Source organism: Natator depressus, chromosome 18 (genome assembly GCF_965152275.1).
Source record: "Natator depressus isolate rNatDep1 chromosome 18, rNatDep2.hap1, whole genome shotgun sequence".
Lineage (NCBI taxonomy): Eukaryota > Metazoa > Chordata > Testudines > Cheloniidae > Natator > Natator depressus.
Genome location: NC_134251.1, coordinates 6,403,809 through 6,428,278, shown reverse-complemented (window position 1 = coordinate 6,428,278; position 24,470 = coordinate 6,403,809). Strand labels below are relative to the sequence as shown.

General features: G+C 53.0%; 1 protein-coding gene across 2 annotated transcripts; it reads left to right on the top strand.

The window, feature by feature from the left end:
• On the top strand, positions 1-15,754 carry CPLANE2 (ciliogenesis and planar polarity effector complex subunit 2). 2 transcript variants are annotated; one of them, XM_074975282.1, is made up of 6 exons: positions 1-50; positions 4,272-4,433; positions 8,352-8,504; positions 10,254-10,378; positions 11,127-11,263; positions 14,599-15,754. In XM_074975282.1, exons 2-6 carry the CDS (start codon positions 4,328-4,330, stop codon positions 14,858-14,860), a joined length of 783 nt encoding a protein of 260 aa, XP_074831383.1. In that variant the 5' UTR covers positions 1-50; positions 4,272-4,327; the 3' UTR covers positions 14,861-15,754. The 2 variants fall into 2 exon arrangements, with proteins under 2 accessions (XP_074831383.1, XP_074831384.1); XM_074975283.1 differs by lacking the exon at positions 1-50 and adding an exon at positions 733-855.
• Positions 15,755-24,470: the final 8,716 nt, after the last annotated feature.

The following is a 24,470-nucleotide window of genomic DNA, read 5'->3' as shown; positions in this document are numbered from 1 at the left end:
GAGATCGTGCGCGCTGAGGTCACACGCCGGCGAGGCGGAAGTGGCTGCAGGTGAGAGCGGGGTCCCCTCAAAGCGGCAGGCGCCGGGTGCGCGCGCTTGGCGGTGCTCGCGAGGGGAACGAGGAGCCACCCTGGCCGAGTGGAGTGGAGTGGGGTGGGGCCCCTTGTCACACGTCATAGTTGCTCCCCTCCCCCACCCCAAGACCTGCCCCAGGTTCTCTGCCACTGACTTGCTGTGTGACCCTGGGCCCCTCCTTTCCCTGCTCTGTGACTCAGTTTCCCCATCTGCACCATGGGGCCTGGCAACGCCGACCAGCCCTCTCCCCTTTGCAAACCGCCACCCGCTCCCCAGCAGATGGCTGCTGTGTAATTGTGAGGGGGTGGCACCAATACCTTCCCAAGGGGCCCTGTGCTGTCCTCTGCCCCTGAGACGGAGACCGGCGGGGAAGGCGAACAGAGCCCGAGAAGCACCCACAGCAGCTGTGTGGAGTTTCCTCCCAGAGGGAGGAGGGATGAATAACATTGGGGTAGTAAGAACTTTTATACAGCATGAGCCAGAGACGTTACCTGCGGGAAACCGATCATCACATCAGTGGGTTAATAACAGGTCTTGTGTTTCAGCCTGCGGTGTCCAAGGCACTTTACATGAATCGGAGAAACACTTTCCCTACCACTGAAATGCATCCACTTCTGGGGTGCAACATGGCAGCTGTTTAACAGTGCACAGTAATGCTGCACAGTAGTATAGGATGGAATGTGAGGAGGAATCCTGTATCCAGACAAACCTACAGGAAGGATTTAAGGAGGCAGATTATAATTACCTGACCTGGAGTTTGGTCAGGACACAAGTTAATGGGTAATTATTAGTTAACTTGGAGAAGATGGGGATTAATATGAGAATTGAGAGGTGGATAAGGAACTGGTTAAAGGAGAGACTACAGCGGGTCATACTGAAAGGGGAACAGCCAGGCTGGAGGGAAGTTACTAGTAGAGTTCCTCAGGGATCAGTCTTGGGACCAACCTTATTTAACATTTTCATTCATGACCTTGGCACAAAAAGTGGGAGTGTGCTAATAAAATTTGCATATGACACAAATTAGGAGGTATTGCCAATATGGAGGAGGACTGGAATATCATACAAGAAGATTTGGACAACCTTGAAAACTGGACTAATAGAAATGGGATGAAATTTAATAGTGCAAAGTGCAAGGTCATGCGCTTAGGGACTAACAAGAATTTTTGCTATGAGCTGGGGACGTATCAGTTAGAAGCAACAAAGGAGGAGAAAGACCTGGGTGTATTGGTTGATCACAGGATGACTATGAGCCACCAATGTGATGCGGCTGTGAAAAAGGCTAATGCAGTCCTATGTTTCATCAGGCGAGGTATTTCCAGTAGAGAAAGGGAAGTGTTAGTACCATCATACAAGTCACTGATGAGACCTCACCTGGAATACCGTGTACAATTCTGGTCTCCCATGTTTAAGAACGATGAATTCAAACCGGAACAGGTGCAGAGAAGGGCTGCTAGGATGATCCGAGGAATGGAAACCTACCTTATGAGGGGCGATTCAAAGACCTTGGCTTATTTAGCCTAACCGAACGAAGGCTGAGGGGAGCTATGATTGCTGTCTATAAATACATCAGAGGGATAAATACCAGGGAGGGAGAGTTGTTATTTAAATTAAGTGCTAATATGGACACAAGAACAAATGGCTATAAACTGGCCATCAACAAGTTTAGGCTTGAAATTAAATGAAGGTTTCTAACCATCAGAGGAGTGAAGTTCTGGAATAACCTAAGGGGAGCAGTGGGGGCAAAAAAACCTAACTGGCTTCAAGACTGAGCTTGATAAGTGTATGGAGGGGATGGTAGGATGAGACTGCCTTTGATGGCATGTAGCTGATCTGCAACTGCTAGTAGCAAATATCTCCAACAGCTGGAGATGGGACACTAGATGGGGAGGGCTCGGAGTTATACAGAGAATTTCCCATGTTTTTGGCTGGTGGGTCTTGCCCATGTGCTCAGGGTCTAACTGATCATCATATTTGGGGTCGGGAAGGAATTTCCCCCCAGTTCAGATCAGCAGAAACCCTGGGGGTTTTTGCCTTCCTCAGGAGCATGGGGCACAGGTCGCTTGCAGGTTTAAACTAATGTAAATGGTGGATTTTCTGTAATTTGAAATCTTTAAATCATGATTTGAGGACTCCAATAACTCAGTCAGAGGTTCTGGGTCTATTACAGGAGTAGGTGGGTGAGTTTCTGTGGCCTGTGATGTGCAGGAGGTCAGACTAGATGGTCACGATGGTCCCTTCTGGCATTAAAGTCTATGAGAACAGTCCAATGCTTACTAATGAGAATTGCAGTGTGTTCTTCAGTAACCCCAAAGGGAATGCATCCGATGAAGTGAGCTGTAGCTCATGAAAGCTTATGCTCAAATAAATCGGTTAGTCTCTAAGGTGCCACAAGTACTCCTTTTCTTTTTGCGAATACAGACTAACACGGCTGTTACTCTGAAACCCAAAGGGTCAGTAGCTCAATGAAAAACCACACAGGGCCTCCCCTAGTACCTTTGTAGGGCACTGGCTAAGTACTGACTCGTAATCTCAGCTACTCAGCTATCATTAAAATGTACTAACTATTTTTAGGAAATGAAGGAAAGCTTACCTGTTGGGGGGGGGGCGCTAATGTGTGGTGTGAGCGGGAGGCCAGCATTCAGTCTGTTCACGAAGAAGAATAGACCCCACACATCAGCAAGTCTAGGCCTGACTGTTTTCCATCGACTCTGTTGAATGTCTAGAAAATCAGTCCAGCAGCTGGCAGAGGAATAATTTATGCAGCTAACACATCTGTTCCCAGCTTGTTAGTTTCTTTGCTTTGATCAGTTGCCTTTTCCCTTAAGAAGGGGATCAAAGCGTTCAGACGTCTACCTCCTTTTGAGAGGTGCATGTGAGGTTGGATATACAGCCTGTGCTAGTCCCGCGAGCGCTTGCAAAACCCTAGGCAGGGCCCCCAACTAACAATCGCATTTATTCATTGTTATGGCCTTCAGCAATACCACCTTGTGTTGTGGAATTCCCTCTCCACGTCAGGCCAAGGCAGTGTCGGGATGGGAGAGCTTCCAGGAACACCCAGGAGCAGTAGGTGGCGGTGCTAGTGATTCACTGGTGGCATTATTCCCTCGGAATCGGTATGGCATCAGGGCTTTGGCATAGCATTCTGCTCCTGGACTAGCAGTGTCACAGCGCTGTCCTGAGCACTTGCCACCTGGAAGGATCCCCTGGCACTTTCCAGGAGTTACGCCCATTGTCCTGGCCAGATTCCAGCTAGGCTACAAGTAACTACGTTCTGCTCATCTAAACTCCCGCAGCTTTCAACTGGGCATGGCATTTGTCTTCATTTCTTGTCAGAAGCTGCTCTCCTGAGCTGTGTGCTGCTAAAGAGTCAGGGGCTAGCTAGAGAACTCATCTCTTCCCAGTGGTCAGTCTAGCACCCGACACCCAGTGCTAAATGCCCCAAAAGAAATAGCATCTGTAAAACTGGGTGATTCCAGGGTTTCCCAGACCGTGAGTCCTGTTTGTGACAGAGCCTGTGTTTTTATGTATCCGTATTTAAATGAACACAAACAAAAGAATGACCTAGACCGCCTTGCCATCAGTCACAGATCTATAACAAAAGCCAGGTATCATCTCTGCTTTGGAAGCCTGGGGTCTAGAGTAATAATAATTATCCCAAGCTCTTACATAGCATGTGTTATCAGTAGAGCTCAATGCATGTCACAAAGGAGATCAGGATCATTATCCCCATTTTATGGAAGGGGAAACTGAGGCACAGAAGGGCAAAGCACTCACCCAATGTTGTCTGGTGGGAGAGATGGGAATACAGTCCAGTTCTCCTGAGTGCCAGTCCAGTGGTCTGTCCACCAGCCTACTCTAACTCCCTTAGAGTATCTGGTAGCTGCTGGTTCTCTCTTAAATTAACCCCATTATTATTATTAATTGTCGATATTCCAGTAGCCTCTAAAGGTCCCTATTGAGATCAGGGTCCCTTTTTGTGCTTTCCCCTTTTCTTGCTGCACAGACACATAGTGAGAGACAGTCCCTGCCTCCAAAGAGCTTACAGCCTAGACAAAGGGCGGGAGGGGAAACTGAGGCACATAGAAGGAAATAATTTGCCTGCAGTCATAAATCAGAGTAAACCTATTGTATTTTTGATTTTTAGTAAATTTATTATCCACAGATTTAATTCCCTTCCCTTCTCTCTCTTTACACAGATTTTTTGACAATGGTCCAGTAGCAGACACTGACTCTCGCAGCCACCTGTCCAGATATGGCAGTTTCCACTGGATCTGTGATCGTCCCAGACTGGCACAAGTCCCCAGAGGGCAAAGAGTACCTGGCCACCATCCTGCGGAAAAACAAGCGGAAATTCTTTGGTGAGTCCTCTCTGCACCCATCACCGCTGCAGGCCCTAGAGGCAGCTGGTGAGAAGAGACGACTCTATGGGACAAGATTAAGCCACAGTAATGGAGGAAAGTGGTGGGAATCAGGCTGCTAAGTGCCTTTGCCCCCCATTGAGGCTTTTATTGGCCACCTATTTTTGGTACCACTGGGGAAATAAAACTGTGAATTCAACAATGGATCATTTATAGACGTTATTGAATGGGCCTGGGGAGCAAGAGTTCTAGGCTCTGGGCTTCAATTTCCTCCTCGGTAAACTGAGGATGTCATAAATATAAAGGGAAGGGTAACCACCTTTCTGTATACAGTGCTATAAAATCTCTCCTGTCCAGAGGCAAAACTTTTTCACCTGTAAAGGGTTAAGAAGCTTAGGTAACCTCGCTGGCACCTGACCCAAAATGACCAATGAGTGGACAAGATACTTTCAAATCTGGAGGGGGGAGTGGGGAACAAAGGGTTCTGTCTGTCTGTCGGTGTGATGCTTTTGCCGGGAACAGATCAGAAATGCAAGCCTTCCAACTCCTGTTAAGTTAGTAAGTAATCTAGCTAGAAAATGCATTAGATTTTCTTTTGTTTAATGGCTGGTAAAATAAGCTGTGCTGGAGGGAATGTATATTCCTGTTTTTGTGTCTTTTTGTAACTTAAGGTTTTGCCTAGAGGGATTCTCTATGTTTTGAATCTGATTACCCTGTCAGGTATTTACCATCCTGATTTTACAGAGGTGATTCTTTTACCTTTTCTTTAATTAAAATTCTTCTTTTCAGAACTTGATTGCTTTTTCACTGTTCTTAAGATCCAAGGGTTTGGGTCTGTGCTTACCTGTACCAATTGGTGAGGATTCTTATCAAGCCTTCCCCAGGAAAGGGGGTGTAGGGCTTGGGGGGATATTTTGGGGGAAGACGTCTCCAAGTGGGCTCTTTCCCTGTTCTTTGTTTAACACGCTTGGTGGTGGCAGCATACTGTTCAAGGACAAGGCAAAGTTTGTACCTTGGGGAAGTTTTAAACCTAAGCTGGTAAGAATAAGCTTAGGGAGTTTTTCATGCAGGTCCCCACATCTGTATCCTAGAGTTCAGAGTGGGGAAGGAACCTTGACAGTGGATAATAAGGGTTAATTCAGTACTGTTTGCAGTGTGCTTTGAGATCCTTAAATGGAAGGACAAAGCGTTACTTGCCGCATGCCCATTCAGACCCATGGCATCTGTGTCATAAGACGTCATGGGATAAGAGGGAAGGTCCTCTCATGGATCAGCAACTGGTTAGAAGATAGGAAAAAATGGTCAGTTTTCAGAATGGAGAGAGGTAAATAGTGGTGTCCCCCAGGGGTCTGTACTGGGACCACTGATGTTCAACATATTCACAAATGATCTGGGAAAAGGGGTAAACAGTGAGGCAGCAAAATTTGCAGTTGATACAAATTACTTAAGATAGTTACAGACTGCGAAGAGTTACAAAAAGATCTCACAAAACTGGGTGACTGGGCAACAAAATGGCAGATTAAATTCAATGTTGATAAATGCAAAGTAATGCACATTGGAAAACATCATCCCAACTGTACATACAGAATGCTGGGTTCTAAATTAGCTGTTCCCACTCAAGAAAAAGATCTTGGAGTCATCGTGGATAGTTCTCTGAAAACGTCCACTCAATGTGCAGCAGCAGTTAGAAAAGCGAACAGAATATTATGAATCATTAAGAAAGGGATTGCTCAGGGATGGGCAAACTACGGCCCATGGGCTGGATCCGGCCCGTCAGGGCTTTGGATCCGGCCCGCGGGATTGCCACCCTGTGGCGCTGCAGGCCCTGCGTCACTCCCGGAAGCGGCTGGCACCACGTCACTGCAGCCCCTGGGGGAGGGGGAGGCAGAGGACTCCGCGCTGCCCTCGCCTGCAGGCACCACCCCCCACATTGGCTGGGAACAGGGAACTGCGACCAATGGGAGCTTCGGGGGAGGTACCCGCAGGCGAGGGCAGCATGCAGAGCCCTCTGCCCCCCTGCCTCTCCCAGGGGCCGCAAGGACATGGAGCCAACCGCTTCTGGGAGTGGCGCGGAGCAGGACCAGGGCAGGCAGGCAGCCTGCCTGAGCCCCGCTGCGCGCTGCTGCCCCCCCCGGAGCCACTCCAGGTAAGTGCTGGAGCCCGCACCCTGAACCCCTCCTGCACCCCACACCCCAACCCTCTGCCCTGAGCCCCCTGCCGCACCCCGCACTCCTCCTGCACCTCAACCCCCTGCCCTGAGCCCCCTCCTGCACTCCTCCCTGCACCCCTTCCTTGAGCCACCCCCACACTCCGCACCCCCTCCTGCACCCCAACCCCCTGCCCTGAGCCCCCTCATACACCTCACAACCCCTCCTCCACCCCTTGCCCTTCGCCCCTTCCTGCACACCACACCCGCACCCCTGCCCCAGCCCTACATTCATGGCCCTGCATGCAATTTCTCCTCCCAGATGTGGCCCTCGGGCCAAAAAGTTTACCCATCCCTGGGATAGGTAATAAAACAGTAAATATCATAATGCACTATATAAATCCATGGTACACCCACACCTTGAATGCTGCATGCATATCTGGTCACCCCATCTCAAAAAAATATATTAGAATTGGAAAAGGTACAGAGAAAGGCAACAAAAACGATTAGGGGTATGGAACAGCTTCCATATGAGGAGAGATGAATAAGACTGGGACTTTTCAGCTTGGAAGAGCGACGACTCAGGAAGGATATGGTAGAGTTTTATAAAATCTTGACTGGTGTGGAGAAACTGAATTATGAAATGTTATTTCCTCCTTCACATAACACAAGAACCAGAGGTCACTCATTGAAGTTAGTAGGTAGCACATTTAAAAGAAACTAAAGTACTTCTTCACATAATGCACAGTCAACCTTTGGAAATCGTTGCCAGGGGATGTTGTGAAGGCCAAAACTATAACAGGGTTCAAAAAAGAACTAGATAAGTTCACGGAGGACAGGTCCATCAGTGGCTAGTAGCCAGGATGGGCTGGGCTGGTGTCCCTAGCCTCTGTTTGCCAGAAGCTGGGAATGGGCAACAGGAGGTGGATCATTTGATGATTATCTGTTCTGTTCATTCCCTCTGGGGCATCTGGCATTGGCCACTGTTGGAAGACAGGGTGCTGGGCTAGATGGACCTTGGGTCTGACCCAGTCTGGCCCTTCTTATGTTGTGTTCTTATGTGTGAGGACGTCATTATCCTTATCCCCACTTAACAGATGGCGAAAGTGAGGCCCAGGGAGGGGAAGTGACCTGTTGAAGCCCAGTCAGTAGGTCAATAGCAGAGCCAGGGATAGAGCCCACTGTTCGGTCTCACAGTTTCCAGCTCCTGCTACTAGACCTTGTTGCCTCCATGCATGTTGTGTTCCCCCGAAGCTTTACGTAGTTAGATACGAGACGGGACACGGTATATCCAGGGGCTGGAAGCTAAAGCCAGACAATCGCAAACTAGAAATACAGTGCAGTTTTGTAACAGGGAGGAGGGTTACTAACCATTGACAGAACGTACATAGGGATGGGGTGCAGTCTCCATCCTTGGTAGGCCTGTAAATTCAACCTGGATGTCTTTCGGAAAGATACGCTCCAGCTCAAGCAGAAGTTCTGGGCTTGATGCAGGGCTCACTGGCTGCAATTCTCTGGCCTGCGTCATACAGGAGCTCAGATGAGATGATCATAATGGGGCCTTCTGGACTTTACTTCTGTGGATCTATAAAGGATAGAAAATGGGTCATTCTGGGATAAATTAAAACCCGGCCAACTTGGGGTGCGTGGAGAGATTGATCCTTTAACTGGGGGCTGGGAGAGCTGTGATCTCAAAACAAAACTGCTTTTTGTGGAAGTTGGGTGGGGAATGTAGGGCTGAGACGTTGACAAGTGCTGTTCTTTCATTCCAGGGCTGATTGAAAGGCCAGTGCTCCCCCCGCAGATGGCCGCCGACACTGCCAGCTATAAGATTTTTGTCTCTGGGAAAAGCGGCGTGGGTAAAACCTCAATGGTGGCCAAGCTGGCTGGCCTGGAGGTGCCCAGTGCACATCATGAAACAACAGGTGATTGATTGGAGGGTGGCAAAGGGCCACTGACAGGGAGTAAGACTGTCCCTCAACCTTCCCAGCACGGGGGAGAAGCAAGACAGGATGGGGGATGGTTTCTCTGGGCGGCAGCGCTTTCCTGGGAACTGCTGGTGAGATCACTAGCAGCAGGACATTTTGCTCTAAGCCAAGAGACGACTTAGAGGCAGCCATAGAGGATAGGGAGCCAGAAGGTATTTCCTTACCCATCCTGGGTCAGCCCCATGCTGGTCTCTGCTATGGGCCATGTCCCTGCTGTCAGTGACCTGCCTATCTACTGCTTTCCAGCTCCTTGGTTTGGATTGCAGTGTATCGGAATTGGGTGGTGTCCCTTTAACTTGCTTGGGAGCCCTCCGTCTTCTTTTGCAGAAGCCACCAGAACCTAACAGAGCCCTGGTGTATCTATGGAGCTAGGCCTTGTGTGTATCTAGCTCGTTAACATGGTTATTTGAAACCCAGCTGGGTTTGGGTCATTTTCTCCTGCTTCTGCTGTTGTGTCGAGAGCACAGGCACAACAGGGATGGGTGAGGAGGACAGGTCTCCCTCCATCTCAGCAGGTGGCTGGAACAGAGCAGCAGCTTGGAGCTAAGGGAAGAAAACCTTCAAGCAAGGGAGCAGGAAGGAGTTCTTCCCAGTGCAAGCGACTGGCCCGTGGGATAGACCCACTGCAAGTGAGAAGTCGGGGCAGTAGCACTGCAGGGAGCCTGGAACTGGCTGCAGGTGTAATAGGGCCAACTTCAGGGGTCAGCCGGATTCCAGATGCCCTTTGCCTCATTGTCCTCTTCCTCCTACTCCCCAGTACAGACACGATGCTTTCTGTTAAGCATCCAGCCCTGTGTGCAGAGGTTTCCCCCAGAGGCTCACAGCACACAAGTATTTTGTGGACAGGGCAACTTCTGTAGAATAACATAACAAGCCAAAGCCATGGGACGGTATTTTGTGGCTAGAGGAGACCTGGGGCCTCAAGACTCTGGCTTCTGCTCAGGTCTCTGCCACCATGTGACATTGGACAAATCATCTTATTTGTCCTGGGCCTTCATTTCCCCTTCTGTGAAACAGAAATCCTAACCCTTTCCTGGCGGGAATGTGAGGGCCATGATGAGGTGAGTAGAACAGCAGCTGATTGCTGGGTGTGTACGTGCAGCGTTGTTATTCTTTGGGCATCTACCTGAGCAGTGTTGTTATTCGTTGCACTGTGTCATTCTCCTGGGTCAGCCACAGACTCTCTCCCTGAAAACTGTTTGTTCTTAAACATCTTTTAAAGGCTGGTGAGTTTGGCCAATGATGGGATGTTCCCTGTGTTACAAGTGGGGAAACTGAGGCACAGGACGAGGCTGAGACTTGCCCAAGGACACGCAGCAAACTAATGGCACGGAGAGGAATAGAACCCAGGTCTTGTGACTCCCAGATCAGAGAACTGTCCATGGCCTTCGCTGCTGCCTTAGCATGGCTGCCATGCCCACTATTTGAAGAGTGTAGCAGGTATCAATTGATAAAACCTCAAAATGTCCCTGTGAGGTTGGTATGTCTCAATCTATTTCACAGATGGGGAGACAAGCCCAGAGATTATGAAGCCCAAGGTCACAAGGGGTCATTGGCAGAGTCAGGATTAGATGCCACGTCTCCTGTACGCTGGCCACTGAATACGTGATTCCCTCCAAGCCCCGAGAAAGGGCTCTGGGTGCCCTTAGGGAACTTGGAAGCTAAACAGGGGCGATCTTGTTTCAGGGATCCAGACGACGACGGTATATTGGCCGGCCAAGCTGAGGGACAGCGGCAGGGCGCTCATCTTCAGGTTCCATTTCTGGGACTGCGGAGAAGCAGCTCTAAAGAAGTTTGATCACATCCTACCTGTGAGTCAGCCCCGGGGTTGGGGAAGCTGTCATGACCTGCTGTCTCCCTGGGAGCTGAGACTGACTCAAAGCACAGAACTTGGGTCCGGATTTCTGCCTCCCAAAGCTCGGGGGATGTTCAGAACTGGGCTGGAGGGTTAAACCTGTCTCTAACAGCAGGTGTTAAACACCCTTCTGGGTGCTATAAACTGCACCCCATGTACATCGCAGCAAAACCACTGGGGAGGAATGGGTCTCTTAAAGGAATAAACGGCCCGTGTCAGGAGAGAGAGCATGGGCTGTCGGCACAGCCTGCATGGTAAGGGGTAAAGCTGAGGGTTCACAGCAGGACCAGATACCCCCTCCCCTCTCCTTTGTCTCACTGGGGAGGTGGGCCTGTATGGCACAAAGCCTGCCAGCTTGGCTCCAGAAGGAAATGCCTCAAACTCATTGGGCCTGATTCTCATTTACATTTTATGCCCCTCTGGCCTTGGTGCAAATGAGAGTCAGGCCTGCTCATGTCAGGCACACCTTGCTGGGCCAGTGCTAGCCAGGACTGATGCTGGTTGGCCTTTCACACTTGGGGGAACTGAGGCACGGCAGGAGGAAATGACTTGTTTCAGATCACACAGGTGTCAGTGGCAGTCAGGAATGGAGCACAGATGTGTCTGCCAATCCAGGGTTAAGGCTGCTAACCAGTCCCTCCCTGCACTGGCTGGGACTAGCTGTGTGCACCCTGGCTGACATCCACAGTGTCGCTCCCTTCTAGGCCTGCAAGGAGAAGGCAGATGGCATCCTCTTCCTCTTTTCTTTCACCGACCGCTCATCCTTCGACGACCTCCCCAGCCAGATCTCCCGCGTCACGGAGGGATCCGAAAACTTCGTCAAAATAGTGATTGGCTCCAAGTATCCTTGACTCGCTGGCTCCACTCCACCCTGTCGATTGCTCCTAGCTCTAGTGACACCGGCCGCTGGGGTTTCCCAGCATGGCACCCTCATGCGCCTCACACAGCAGTGGAAGCTCCTGGCCTGCTTGGGGTGGGAGTTAGCGAGACACAGGCAGGGCTGTTTGCTTCCTGTGATGCTGCAGAGGAAGCTGGGAATTTTTAGCACGTACACAATAGTTACGCCTTCAAATCCCTATGCAGGCAGAAACTGGCCTGACTAATCTAATCGCCTTTTATGATGAGATTACTGGTTCTGTGGATGAAGGGAAAGCAGTGGATGTATTGTTTCTTGACTTTAGCAAAGCTTTTGACACGGTCTCCCACAGTATTCTTGTCAGCAAGTTAAGGAAGTATGGGCTGGATGAATGCACTATAAGGTGGGTAGAAAGCTGGCTAGATTGTCGGGCTCAACGGGTAGTGATCAATGGCTCCATGTCTAGTTGGCAGCCGGTGTCAAGTGGTGTGCCCCAGGGGTCGGTCCTGGGGCCGGTTTTGTTCAATATCTTCATAAATGATCTGGAGGATGGTGTGGATTGCACTCTCAGCAAATTTGCGGATGATACTAAACTGGGAGGAGTGGTAGATACGCTGGAGGGGAGGGATAGGATACAGAAGGACGTAGACAAATTGGAGGATTGGGCCAAAAGAAATCTGATGAGGTTCAATAAGGATAAGTGCAGGGTCCTGCACTTAGGATGGAAGAATCCAATGCACCGCTACAGACTAGGGACCGAATGGCTAGGCAGCAGTTCTGCGGAAAAGGACCTAGGGGTGACAGTGGACGAGAAGCTGGATATGAGTCAACAGTGTGCCCTTGTTGCCAAGAAGGCCAATGGCATTTTGGGATGTATAAGTAGGGGCATAGCGAGCAGATCGAGGGACGTGATCGTTCCCCTCTATTCGACACTGGTGAGGCCTCATCTGGAGTACTGTGTCCAGTTTTGGGCCCCACACTACAAGAAGGATGTGGATAAATTGGAGAGAGTCCAGCGAAGGGCAACAAAAATGATTAGGGGTCTAGAGCACATGACTTATGAAGAGAGGCTGAGGGAGCTGGGATTGTTTAGTCTGCGGAAGAGAAGAATGAGGGGGGATTTGATAGCTGCTTTCAACTACCTGAAAGGGGGTTCCAAAGAGGATGGCTCTAGACTGTTCTCAATGGTAGCAGATGACAGAACGAGGAGTAATGGTCTCAAGTTGCAATGGGGGAGGTTTAGATTGGATATTAGGAAAAACTTTTTCACTAAGAGGGTGGTGAAACACTGGAATGCGTTACCTAGGGAGGTGGTAGAATCTCCTTCCTTAGAGGTTTTTAAGGTCAGGCTTGACAAAGCCCTGGCTGGGATGATTTAACTGGGAATTGGTCCTGCTTCGAGCAGGGGGTTGGACTAGATGACCTTCTGGGGTCCCTTCCAACCCTGATATTCTATGATTCTATGGTCCTAACAGGCACCTGTCAGGAGGGTCAGTATCATTAGCTCTGCTTCACAGATGGGAAAACTGAGGCTTGGAGCAGGGCAGGGACTGGCCCAAAGCTACACAGGGAGCCAGTGGCAGATCTGGGAATAGAACCCAGGAGTTCCTGGTTCCCTCTGTATCAGAGATCGGTTGGAGGGCACTCACTGATGTATCTCCTTCATTCCTACTGCACTAGTCAGGCCAGGGCTCAGAAACAGGCAGTACGTACCCACACCCTGGGGGTACCTGCACCTCTCTGAAGCTGCTGTCTTGTTCTGCAGAATCTCCACTTCCATTAGAAGCGGGGTGGGGGGGGGGGGAAGTGACATCAGTAGGTTGTGATTAAAGCCTCAAAAACATGAGCGGGGCGTCACCGATGTAGGTCTGAGTCTGCAGAGCGCCTGGGGAGTGGCTCTAAAGAGGTGTGAACTGTGCATCTCACCGGTGCAAACTGGGGTCGATTCTGCTTCTTGGCAACCCCTTGGTTGCCGGTGAGAATTGTCCAGCAGTGCTGATACGTGGAAGGCAGGTTTGCGAGGCAGCAGCCAGGGAAGGAAGAACTGGGAGGCCTGCTCTGACTGCAGCGCCTGCCTGGGGGTGGGGCAGCTGTAGGGAGCAGGAGGCTGCAGCCCAGGTGCTGGACATTTCTGCGGGAGCGGGGATGCTGGGGCCTACGGAGCTGCATGCCCGTACCTCTCCCTGTGCTCTCCAGGGGTTGGGGCTCAACACGTCCCCTTCCCGGGAGCTGCCTGAGGTAAGCGTTACCCGGAGCCCACACCCCTGCCTAAGCCCTGAGCCCCCTCCCGCACTCCGTACCCCTTGGCCGGAGCCCCCTCCTGCACCCCAGAACCCACACCCCCAGCTGGAGCACTTACCCCTCTGTACTCCATCCCCCTGCCCCAGTCCAGAGCCCCCTTCCACACTCTGAACCCCCCATTTCTGGCCCCAGCCCGGAGCCTGCACGCCCAGCCAGTGCCCTCACCCCTTCCTGCACTCCAACCCCCTGCCCCAGCCCAGTGAAAATGAGCAAGTGAGCAAGGGTGGGGGAGAGTAAGCGATGGAGGGAGGGGGGATGGAATGAGTGGGGGGCGGGGCCTTGGAGAAGGGGCAGGGCCTCTGGGCAGGGGCAGGACAAGAGTGTTCAGTTTTCTGCAATTAGAAAGTTGGCAACCCTATGCATAGCCCATGGGCATAGTCAGACCTCCCAAGCGGGAGCCAAGCTCCAGGAGCCCAGCGGCGCTGGGGAACACGCACGATCCTGGGTGGAGCAACTGCCCCGTCTTCTGTGGGTGGCGTCTCATCAGAGCCACTCACATGGGCAAGACTCATCTTGTAGGCGGAGCTTGGAAGAGCACCTCCATCTTTTCCCCCCTCGATGGGACCCCGCAGTCAGGCTGTTGGAGGATGACGGGGGTGGGTGTGACTGGGGTCCCGTGGGGCAGAGTCCCTGGTTCTGTCTCAGGTTTCCTGTAGCACCCATCATGCCAATCGCGGACCTGTAGAGCCACATGCCGCTCTCGTGCACTGCCTGGGTGTGGGTGGCACTTGGGGCAAGCAGAGAGCTGGGCAAATGGGCCCGTGCTGCCAGGAGCCCTTCCCTTTGTCCAAGCAGCCAGCGGGGAGGATGGCGAGAGAGGAAGGACTCATGTGCCCCCTCCTCCCGTCAGGAAGGGGGGATATTGGGCCCAGTCTAGACTTGGTGGTGACCCCAGGCCGGAACGTGGCCCATCGTGTTGGGTGGAGCCATGCAGTGGTTGTGGTGTGATGACCCGGTGGCGCACTGTGCGGCCGCCCTGTGCCATGATGAATGCTGGCTCCTTGACGGTGCCCGCCCAGGTTCGACCAGTTCATGCACACCGACGTCACAGAGCGGGACCTGGCTGAGTTCCGGCGAGCCTGGCGCCTGCCCGTGCTGCGGATGAAGAGCGTGAACGGGCCCCGGCTGGCCGACGGGCGGACCCTGGACGGCCGTGCTGGGCTGGCGCATGTGGCGCACGTGCTGAACGGGCTGGCGGAGCACCTCTGGTACCAGGACCAAGTGATGGCTGGCCTCGTCCCAGCACCGCAGCCTGGCACAGAGGAGACGTCCCTGTGCTGAAAATCAGCTCCCCAAAAACTCAGGATGCAGCCGGCAGGTGGAGCCAGAGGCCTTTCAAAAGTTGGTTTGATGGGACTCTGCTGCAGCCATGTAAGGACCAGCTCTAGCCTCCAGATCTGGGAGCCCCTGGCCCCCACTGGCTCTAGCATCACAGAGGTGCCCTGCTCGGCACTGCCATCACGCAAACCTGCGGCCAGCTTGATCTGGGGACCTTTGTTTCTGGGAGCCCTGCCCTGAGACAGGACGGGCCCGATTTCCAGAGGAGCTAAACGCCCCCAGCTGACACTGACATGACTTGGGATCAGAGCACCGCAGCCCCAAGCCTCTCACGGCGAGTACCCAAAATCACTGACCACTCCCGGCTTTAGCTTTGATCTGAGCCAGTCCAGAAGAGCTCCAGCCTGCATGCTCCTTCCTCCATCCCTGTAGCTAACCAGGATGGCAGCAGCATCCCGGGTGACAGGCCACAGGAGCCACTGGAGGCTGGCACTAGAGGAAGCACTTTCTGCAGCATTGTTTGGGGGCTGGGGAGTTTTGCAGCTCTGGGGTAGGGCGTGTCCCAGCACTGGAGTGCCAAGGCAACAAGGCGAGCTGGGTGGATCGTAGCCCACTGTGCATTTGGACATGGCATTGCTAAACGTATCGTTCGGCTGCACGCACTTCTGAAGCTCCCATCACCTTAGTATCTGGGCTGTCTCAGGGCTCAGAGGAGCTCGTACGGTCACTTTCAAGGTTATTAAACATTGATAGCGCCTGTCATAGAATCATAGAATCTCAGGGTTGGAAGAGACCTCAGGAGGTCATCTGGTCCCACCCCTGCTCAAAGCAGGACCAACCCCAACTAAATCATCCCAGCCAGGGCTTTGTTAAGCCGGGCCTTGTCAAGCCAGGCCTGTCTGTGGATTGAATTGAATTTTATCCTCGGGGGGGGGGGGGGGGGGGTTAGCCTACGCTGGCTCTGCCTGCGGCATGGAGGTGTCAGGTTGCAGTCCCGTGTGGGACTTGAGATGAGACTCTGCCCCTGTTTGTGCTGATCACAGGAGAGCTGGCATCATCGGGTGCCGTGGCCAGGCAGGAAGCTGGGCTGGCAGCCCTGGAGGGGGCCAGCTGTAACACAAGACACTCTGCTTTAGGGGGGCAAAATGGAGCCCTGCCCTCAGTGGACCTGTGAGTAACTGTCAGGCCCTGAAACCTGAGGCTCACAAAATTAGTGGCTGGGTTTGACAACATGGGCCCATGCGCTAGCCAGGAGCCCAGCTCCCGGCAAAGCCAGTGCTCATTGTGTTGTCCTGCAGGAATCTCCCACCCTGTCCCCAGCCGCACCTCTCCACCCTGCGACGGGGAGCGCGGGTTGGGTTCTACGGATCAACGATCGTATCCTAAAGGTGGCACTTCAGGAGCAGCCACTCAAGATCAACTCTTTCCTTGTCGCACTGACCCCTCTGGCCTGCGACCCTCGTCCCTGGGCCGATGTAGTAATAGGATTTTATGTTTGTATTTTGTATAATTTTAAATAAAGGATCAAGAGTAATAATGTAGCATGTATTAAATGTTTTGCGTATGATTTCACCATATGCTGCCAGCCACCCTTTCTGAAAGCAGAAAGGAATGGCCTGATGGGCCATTGGTAAAGATGCATCAGCCAGAATCTGTATCTGAGCTGATTTCAAGGCAGTAACAGACCTTTTAGGGTCACCACTTTGTTGTAGGTTTAGTATTTTAAAATAAGTACAAGAATGCAGTGATTGTTTTCTCTTTCATTGCAGTTTGATGTTCCTGTTCAAATGCTCTGTGTAAATCAATTTTGTGTTGTGTGTGAATGAGGAATGTGTGTGTTAAGAGGTAAGTGTGAAGGCCATCGCTGGACCAGATGTTCTAGGGAGGAACCGAAGAGGTTGCAACATGCCCCTATTGAAATGTCAGAGGAAGGCAGATTGACGACTTTAAAGTGGCACCTATCGATGGGGGCAAGATAGCTGTGATCAAACCAGCCTGGGGTAACTCCCTGAGAGACTTGGTGAAAGAACAAGATAAAGGATGACGAGGACAATTTAAGAAAACAAGCACTTGTCAAACAACAACTGATTACAGCATGACAGTGCAAAACTCATGGGTCCCAATGAAGAAAAATCACTGTATAAACAGCGGCCTTGCCATGAAACTTCGGGTTCGTCCTGCCAAGACTTCCCCGGAGCATCGTGTCGTGACTGACAGAACCCGGCTCCTCCCTATCTGTGATCAACCTAGCTGACCACTAGATTGATCCGCAATCTGGACTGGTAACTGTAACATCGAATGGCAAGAGAGAGAGAGAGAGTGTGTGTGTGTGATTGAATGCATATGCTAATTGTTGTATCTTCGGTAAACGTGGCGTATTGCCTTTTCCCCTGAAAAAGATCCCATGCGCTTCTTATAAGCATAACACCCACGCTTCAGTTTACAGGGCACCTTCTACACATCTCACGTGGCTGTGCAGTCGGACAGTGCACACCACGGCCAGCCAAGGGTTCCTCCCATTGGTGAGGAGAGGCCTGTGAGGGAGGAGAGGTGACATTAAGGGGGCAGAGTTAAGGTGGCATCTGCTGCTCTTACCACCACCCAGTTTGGCTGTAGAGTTCAGCAACACCATGAGCCCTGGGGCAAAGGTGGTAAAGTCCCCAGGCTCTGAGCGAGGGCTCGGGAATAGCAGATGAGGCTGGGGGAAGCATTTGGAAGTTATCAGAAATCGTTCAAAGCCCTCAACGTCACCTGAGGCGAGGGAATAAAACAGACGGTGCCTCTACCCCAAGTTACTTTAGAGAGACGGCTTCGCAGCAGAAGAGAGAGGGCTTTTCAGAGAGGGAAATGCACACTGGTTTCCAGTCCCAGATCTTAGAAGCCTCATGTGATTAACCTCAAAATATTCACCCACCCCCCTGCCTAAGGATCACGCAAGTGGCTCTCCAGGGAAGAATTATTGTAGGGGCTGGGAATGGAAAGCAAGTTACAACTTTACCTGTGGAATTGCTAATGTGTGTGTGAGCTGCCTGTGGGGGAGGGAATGAGCGTGGTGTGGAATTGGGTGTAAATGATCACTTGAGTCGGACCCAGAGTTCCCTTCCAGGATTGCTCCAAATACAGACAGACACCAGATGGCCCGAGAAGCAGGGGTGGCTTTCACGGAACGTGTTGGGGATCACGTTATGCTGACTGTCGCCCAAACTCGCAGATCCGTGGCTGGCTCGTGCCAGGTAACATGCACGGCTCATTTCAGCTCCTGGCCAACGGCGGTGTCCAGGGGCACTGGAACCATGTGTATCGTGGGGGGGCTGAGAGCCACTGAACCAAACTGTAAACCCTGCCTATGATGGAGACCACTTCAAGCCGGGGGTGCGGCAGCTCCCCTAGTTCCAGCACCTATGGCGGTGTCTCTTGTGTGCCTGCCCCCACCTCGCCCCTCTGATCACGTCCCTCTTCTGGGTGCAGGCTTCCTAGCTACCAGCAGAGGGTTCCAACAGCCAGGGTGCACTTCCTGGGGAGCTTTATTCAGCAAAGAAGATTTTAGGAAGTGAAGGGAGATTGACAACGAACCCATCGGAGTCATGTCTAGATGGTCTTGTCTATAGGGAGTGAGGGGAAAAGCCACTTCGCTTAGATCTACTGAATCTACTGCATGGCTCCCTGGGATTTTTATTCTAATATCCCCTGGAGGGCCCCATTGAAATCAGGTCTCCTGTGTGCTGGGTGCTGCACGGACACATGGCGAGACAGTCCGTGCCCCAGGGAGCTTACAGTTTAAATAGACAAGACAGACAAAGAGTGGGAGGGGAAACTGAGGCATGGAGCAGTGAAGTGATGTGGCCAAGGGTTCAATTCCCTGTTCTGTTGGACTTCGGGCAAGTCACTTCTGCCCTGACCCTCAAAGGTATTTAGGTGCCTAACTCCCTTTGGAATCCCTTTGGGGCTCTGCCCTTAGCTTCCCTGGGCCTCAGCTCCCCATCTGTACAGTGGGGATAACAGCCCTGCCCTGCCGTATGGGTGTGTGTGTGTTTGAGATCCAGTTAAGGTTGTGGGGGAGCAGATGCTCTGGTGCTGAGGGGCTGCTAAGGACCTACAGAAAGGTCCTTATTGTACAGATGGGCCCAGAGAGATTACGTCTCACAGGGAATTGAGCACTAACCACTAGGCCATCTTCCCTCTCCTTGGACTAGGGGGTTTGATTCCCCCTCTTGTTCCTTCATCTTGGCTGTTGGGGGAAGGGGGAGCTCCACCTAGGGGGGATGATGCAGAACAGAGGGTTGGGGAGGCAGGTCGGACAGACCAGTTTGAGGGGAGAGGAAAGCCCCAGAATGACCTTGCTGGGGAGGTTTTGCTCTGAAGTCTGCCCCTCAGCCCCACTTCTACTCTGGGGTCGCAGCCACAGCCCCTTGGCATGCAGCACTGCACTAGGATCCAGAGACAGATGCACCATATGGAAACTGCACTGGCAGTAATGCCCCCACCCCGCCACTATCTCCGCCACACCCTCCACTCCCCACAGCAGCTGGCAGGAGAGAATCAGTGCAGACCCAGGGCCTCTTCCTGTGAGAGAAACATGAGCATCTTTCTCTGCGTGTCTCCACCGGCCTGGAGATCTACGCTGTCCTGTACCGGAGACGGGCTGGGGACTGTCACAGCGTGGAGAGCTGAGGATGGAGGCCGAGACCTTCATTGTGTCCTGGTTTTCTGGGACCATGATGAAAGGCAGACAAGGAAGATTCCTCCACCCCGGAGTCTTTGCTGAGAGTTGGAGCCAAGCTCAAGCCAACCTCTCTAAAGGTTGGGAACACTCAAATGCTGGAGGGTGTCAGTGGCCACCATCAAGCAGGTCTTTGATCCAAAGACCATCACAGGCCTGGTTAAAGCCGTTGTGTGCACTAAATACCCTTCTCTCAGCAAAATAGGAGGAGCAATTAAATGCCCTGTTATGGAGTGATAGTTAGAAGTAATAGGAGGCTACTGCCCAAGGCACTGGACTGCATGGCAAAGCCTGAGCAGGGTTAAGCCATGGGGTCTGAGGGGCTTCCCTGGGTCTGGTGCGAACGCAGTTGCTGGGTTCATGAGTAAGGTGAGAAATCTGGCAGACAGTAAGAGAAGCAGTCCTGAGTGTGGCCTGGAGAGGGAGCAGAGAGACAGCGCTCCTTGAGCACAGAACTGATTGAGGGGGCAGACTTGGGGCTTTCCGAGTGTGACGAAGTGGGACTGTTCTTAATGTTTCCTCTGAATAGTGTGGGGGTGCCTCAGTTTCCCCTATGAAGTTCTTAAGTATCTAGGTGGTGCGATAAGGGTGTATGATCATTGCAGAGCCCTAGAGGGCAGGTGTGTGCAGGAGTCTGGACACAGAGAATGGCCGACACCCTGTTTCCTGGCAACTGATGGCCTGGGCCCTTCCCCCCTGCAAGGTGAGAGCTAAAGGGTTGGAGAACAAAGGAATCAGGTGACCTCCTGGCCCGGGAAAGGAACAAAGCCCAGAGGAGGAGGGGCTGGAGGGAGTTTCAGTTTGGGGCTGGCTAGGACATGGAGTGAAGTGCAGACGTGGTTGTCTGGCTCACTGCCCTCCAAAATGGACCCAGCTGAGGGGTCCTGTTCTCTGCACCTACAAGCTCTGTGTCAGACCATGTTCCTGTCGTCTAATAAACCTTCTGTGTCACTGGCTGGCTGAGAGTCACGTCTGACTGCGAAGTTGGGGGGCAGGACCCTCTGGCTTCCCCAGGAGCCCCGCCTGAGCGGACTCGCTGTGGGAAGCGCACGGAGGGGCAGAGGATGCTGAATGCTCCGAGGTCAGACCCAGGAAGGTGGAAGCCGGGTGAGCTGTTTGCCCTGCGGACAGGCTGCTCACCGGAAGGCGACTGCCCCAGAGTCCTGACTGGCTTCATAGGGAGCAGTTCCAGAGCATCGCCCGGGCACTCCGTGACAACTGGTGGCAGCGGTGGGATCTACTGCACCCCGTGGATGGCGCTTCCTGCAGTAAGTGACTGGGGAGCAGTAAAACAAAGGGGGATTGATGGGGACTAGGCGTGCTGAAGATGCAGAGAGAGACGGTTTCAGGGGGCGGTTAACCCCTAGGATCGTGTGACCAGAGAAAAGGACTTTTGCAGTAACAGGGTCCCCCAGGGGACTGCAGCGAGCGGTCCCAGGGGCGGAGGAGTCTGCAGCTCGACCCTGGCAAAGAGGTGGTGACCTCGAGAAGGGCTGGCACACTAGGGGTTTTCCCTGGAAACCGTGGGGAGCTGCGAGCACACAGGCCTGTGAGTCCACAACAACTTGGGAAGAGTGGAGTGATGGTCTGTCACCGTCTTCTTAAGAAGGACATTGTAACCCTGTGCAAAAAGAGAGGGTTGAGCATTGGAAAGTTCACCAAAGCACAGTTAATCGTGCAGCTGGAGGAGGATGACCGCTCTAAGGGACAGATTCCTGACCCCAAATGGGGCTATAGCAGGATCTGGGAGCAGCTGGAGTAGTAGCCAGGCATCCCCAAGACTCCTGTCCCTGACCAGACGAGGGTCTTCACGATCGGGTTCCCCATCCGGGGATCGGAGATGGACGGGATTGGAGCTGAGTCCGAGAGAGCAAGAGGACTGTGAGAGACAGCGAGAGCCCGAGAAAGAGCTGCAGAAGCAGCAGCAGCATGAACTGGCGGTGGGGGAGCGGAGAGGCCTAGGGAACCTCCCCGGGGTGAGTGGGGATAGACCCCGGGGGGCCAGTTCCGCAGGGAACCTCGAGACTAAATTGCTGCCCCTGGTTAAGGGGGGGGGGATGTGGATGCCCACCTCACTGCCTTTGAGCAGGCTGGAGATCTGAACCAGGGGGACCCTGCGGAAAAGCCCCGGTGTCTAGCTCCCTTGCTGGGTCCCAAGGCCATAGACTCTGTCGGCCAGATGGGTGGGGAGGTGGACAGGCTCCCACTCCTGACCCCAACCTATATGTCTGTGTGGAGTTTCCTGGGGCCAGGCCCCTCGGACCCCCAGTGGGAGCGGAAGGTGATGGTCAATGGGGAGACATTCCTGGGGTGGCGAGATCCTGGGACAGAGAGAACTGTTGTCAGGCCCTGGGTGGTGCAGCCTCAGAGGTTGAGGGGCTGTGTGAGCTGGGTGAGGGTCCCAGGGACGAAGCCCCTCGCCCTGCCTATGGCCCAGATCCCTGTGCAGACCCAGGAGGGGTGGGGCTGGCTGGTTGTTGGGGTTCTCCAGGATATCGGCTGCAAGACCCTGTTGTGGGGGGACTGTGTCTCTTTGGGACAGGATCCAGGCCCTGCTCCGGTAACTGCCAAGGGTTTGAATTTGAATCCAGGGAACCAATCAGCGGAGAGGGAAATGGTCAGTGAAAATGCAGATAACCTGGCTGGCAGGTGGGGGGAGCCGCTAAGCTCAGGCTACCTGCCTGCCTGTAACCAGACCCCTGGGTCTGGGTGGGACAGAGAGATGCTCCCCGCCCCCTTGCACACTGGAGAGGGGGCTCACACTGGCTCTGATGCAGTGAGGAAAGCAGGGAGCTCACTGCCTACCCCCACTGGGACAGCAGCGCTGAGCACAATGGGAGCTGAGACCCCAGCTGAGTGAGGGGAGACACAGGCAGGGCAGGGGATCTGTTGGGAGTGGCAAGGTGCTGGGTAAGGAAAGTTTGGATGAGCCTAGGCAGCCTTGTGATCTGATGGCTTTGTCTAGTCAGCAGGGTGGGAAGGCGAGGAGAGTGGAAGATGAGTGTCCCTGGACCTTACCTGTTAGCTGGGTGGAGAATTGGGACAGTGAAGGAAATGTGTCTGTGTCTGTCAGGGGTATTGACTTGCCTATGGAGGGAGCTACCCTGATCTCCAAGCAGTTGTCTGTGACCAGCCCTGTGTGCTGGGACAAGGGGAAAGAGATCCCAAGCTGTGTGTCTGGGAAAGGAGAAAGTGTGTCCGGCTCTTCTTTGTCTGTGCAGCAGACAGAAGGGGCCTTTCCGCCTGTGATGGTTGAGGGTAGTGCAGTTGTCTCAGAGCTGGTTCTGGATTCAGCTAAAGCCCAGGAAGGGAAGGGTCCTAAGTTTGTGTCTGCTCGGGAGAATGGCCCTGTAACTAGGTCACATCCAGTTAGTGTCTATGTAAAATCCCAGAGCCCAGACAATTCTGGTGCTTGTATTTTGCCTGTTGCTAGTGTGTTGTTGGGAAAGGGTGTCGCAACTCTGTCTAATCAGGGTGAGATCCTAGCCAGGGCACAAGGAGAGCATGAAGGTGATGTGATTGTGTTACCTACTGAGGGTGTGGAAACCTGTAGCAAGAAGGAAAAGATTCCTGAACTTGTGTGTGGCAAAGGGAAGGAGAATGCTTCTGACCTTTTCTCTAGGAAGTCTGTCAGTTTGCCTGAAAGGGGATTGTGTAGGAATCCGCCGGATGGGCTAGAGGTAATTCTGGATGTAAGGGAGACCCAGTGTGGAGAGCTTTGAGAAGGTCTCAGATGAAGTGAAAGCTGTTAAGAAAGTTAAACCGTCCTATAACCAAGTGGCTGTGTTTGGCCAGCTTGATGGGGAGAAGACCCAATCCCAGTTTGACCCACTGGGGTTTTGGGGTGGCCAAAGGGCACGGGCCGCATAAACCTTCCCACATGCGGCCTGCGAGTGCTATCGACCACCCCCGACCTAAGGGAGGGCGTGAAACTGGAAGGTCCTGGTGTAACTCCTACCAAGGAATGGGAGAGATGCTGGGGCATCCATGGGAACGTTGGTGGCTTCGAACTTCCCCAGGTCACCAGCTAAAGTGACCCTGCTCAGTTCGATCTCGAAGGGGGGAGAGATGTGACGAAGTGGGACTGTTCTTAATGTTTCCTCTGAATAGTGTGGGGGTGCCTCAGTTTCCCCTATGAAGTTCTTAAGTATCTAGGTGGTGCGATAAGGGTGTATGATCATTGCAGAGCCCTAGAGGGCAGGTGTGTGCAGGAGTCTGGACACAGAGAATGGCCGACACCCTGTTTCCTGGCAACTGATGGCCTGGGCCCTTCCCCCCTGCAAGGTGAGAGCTAAAGGGTTGGAGAACAAAGGAATCAGGTGACCTCCTGGCCCGGGAAAGGAACAAAGCCCAGAGGAGGAGGGGCTGGAGGGAGTTTCAGTTTGGGGCTGGCTAGGACATGGAGTGAAGTGCAGACGTGGTTGTCTGGCTCACTGCCCTCCAAAATGGACCCAGCTGAGGGGTCCTGTTCTCTGCACCTACAAGCTCTGTGTCAGACCATGTTCCTGTCGTCTAATAAACCTTCTGTGTCACTGGCTGGCTGAGAGTCACGTCTGACTGCGAAGTTGGGGGGCAGGACCCTCTGGCTTCCCCAGGAGCCCCACCTGAGCGGACTCGCTGTGGGAAGCGCACGGAGGGGCAGAGGATGCTGAATGCTCCGAGGTCAGACCCAGGAAGGTGGAAGCCGGGTGAGCTGTTTGCCCTGCGGACAGGCTGCTCACCGGAAGGCGACTGCCCCAGAGTCCTGACTGGCTTCATAGGGAGCAGTTCCAGAGCATTGCCCGGGCACTCCGTGACACCGAGCAAAGGTCCTGCCTGTGTCCAAGGGAGAAGGACTGGTTGGACGTTCTGTGTAGATAAACAGGATTTCACCAAAGCAATACCTGACCCGTA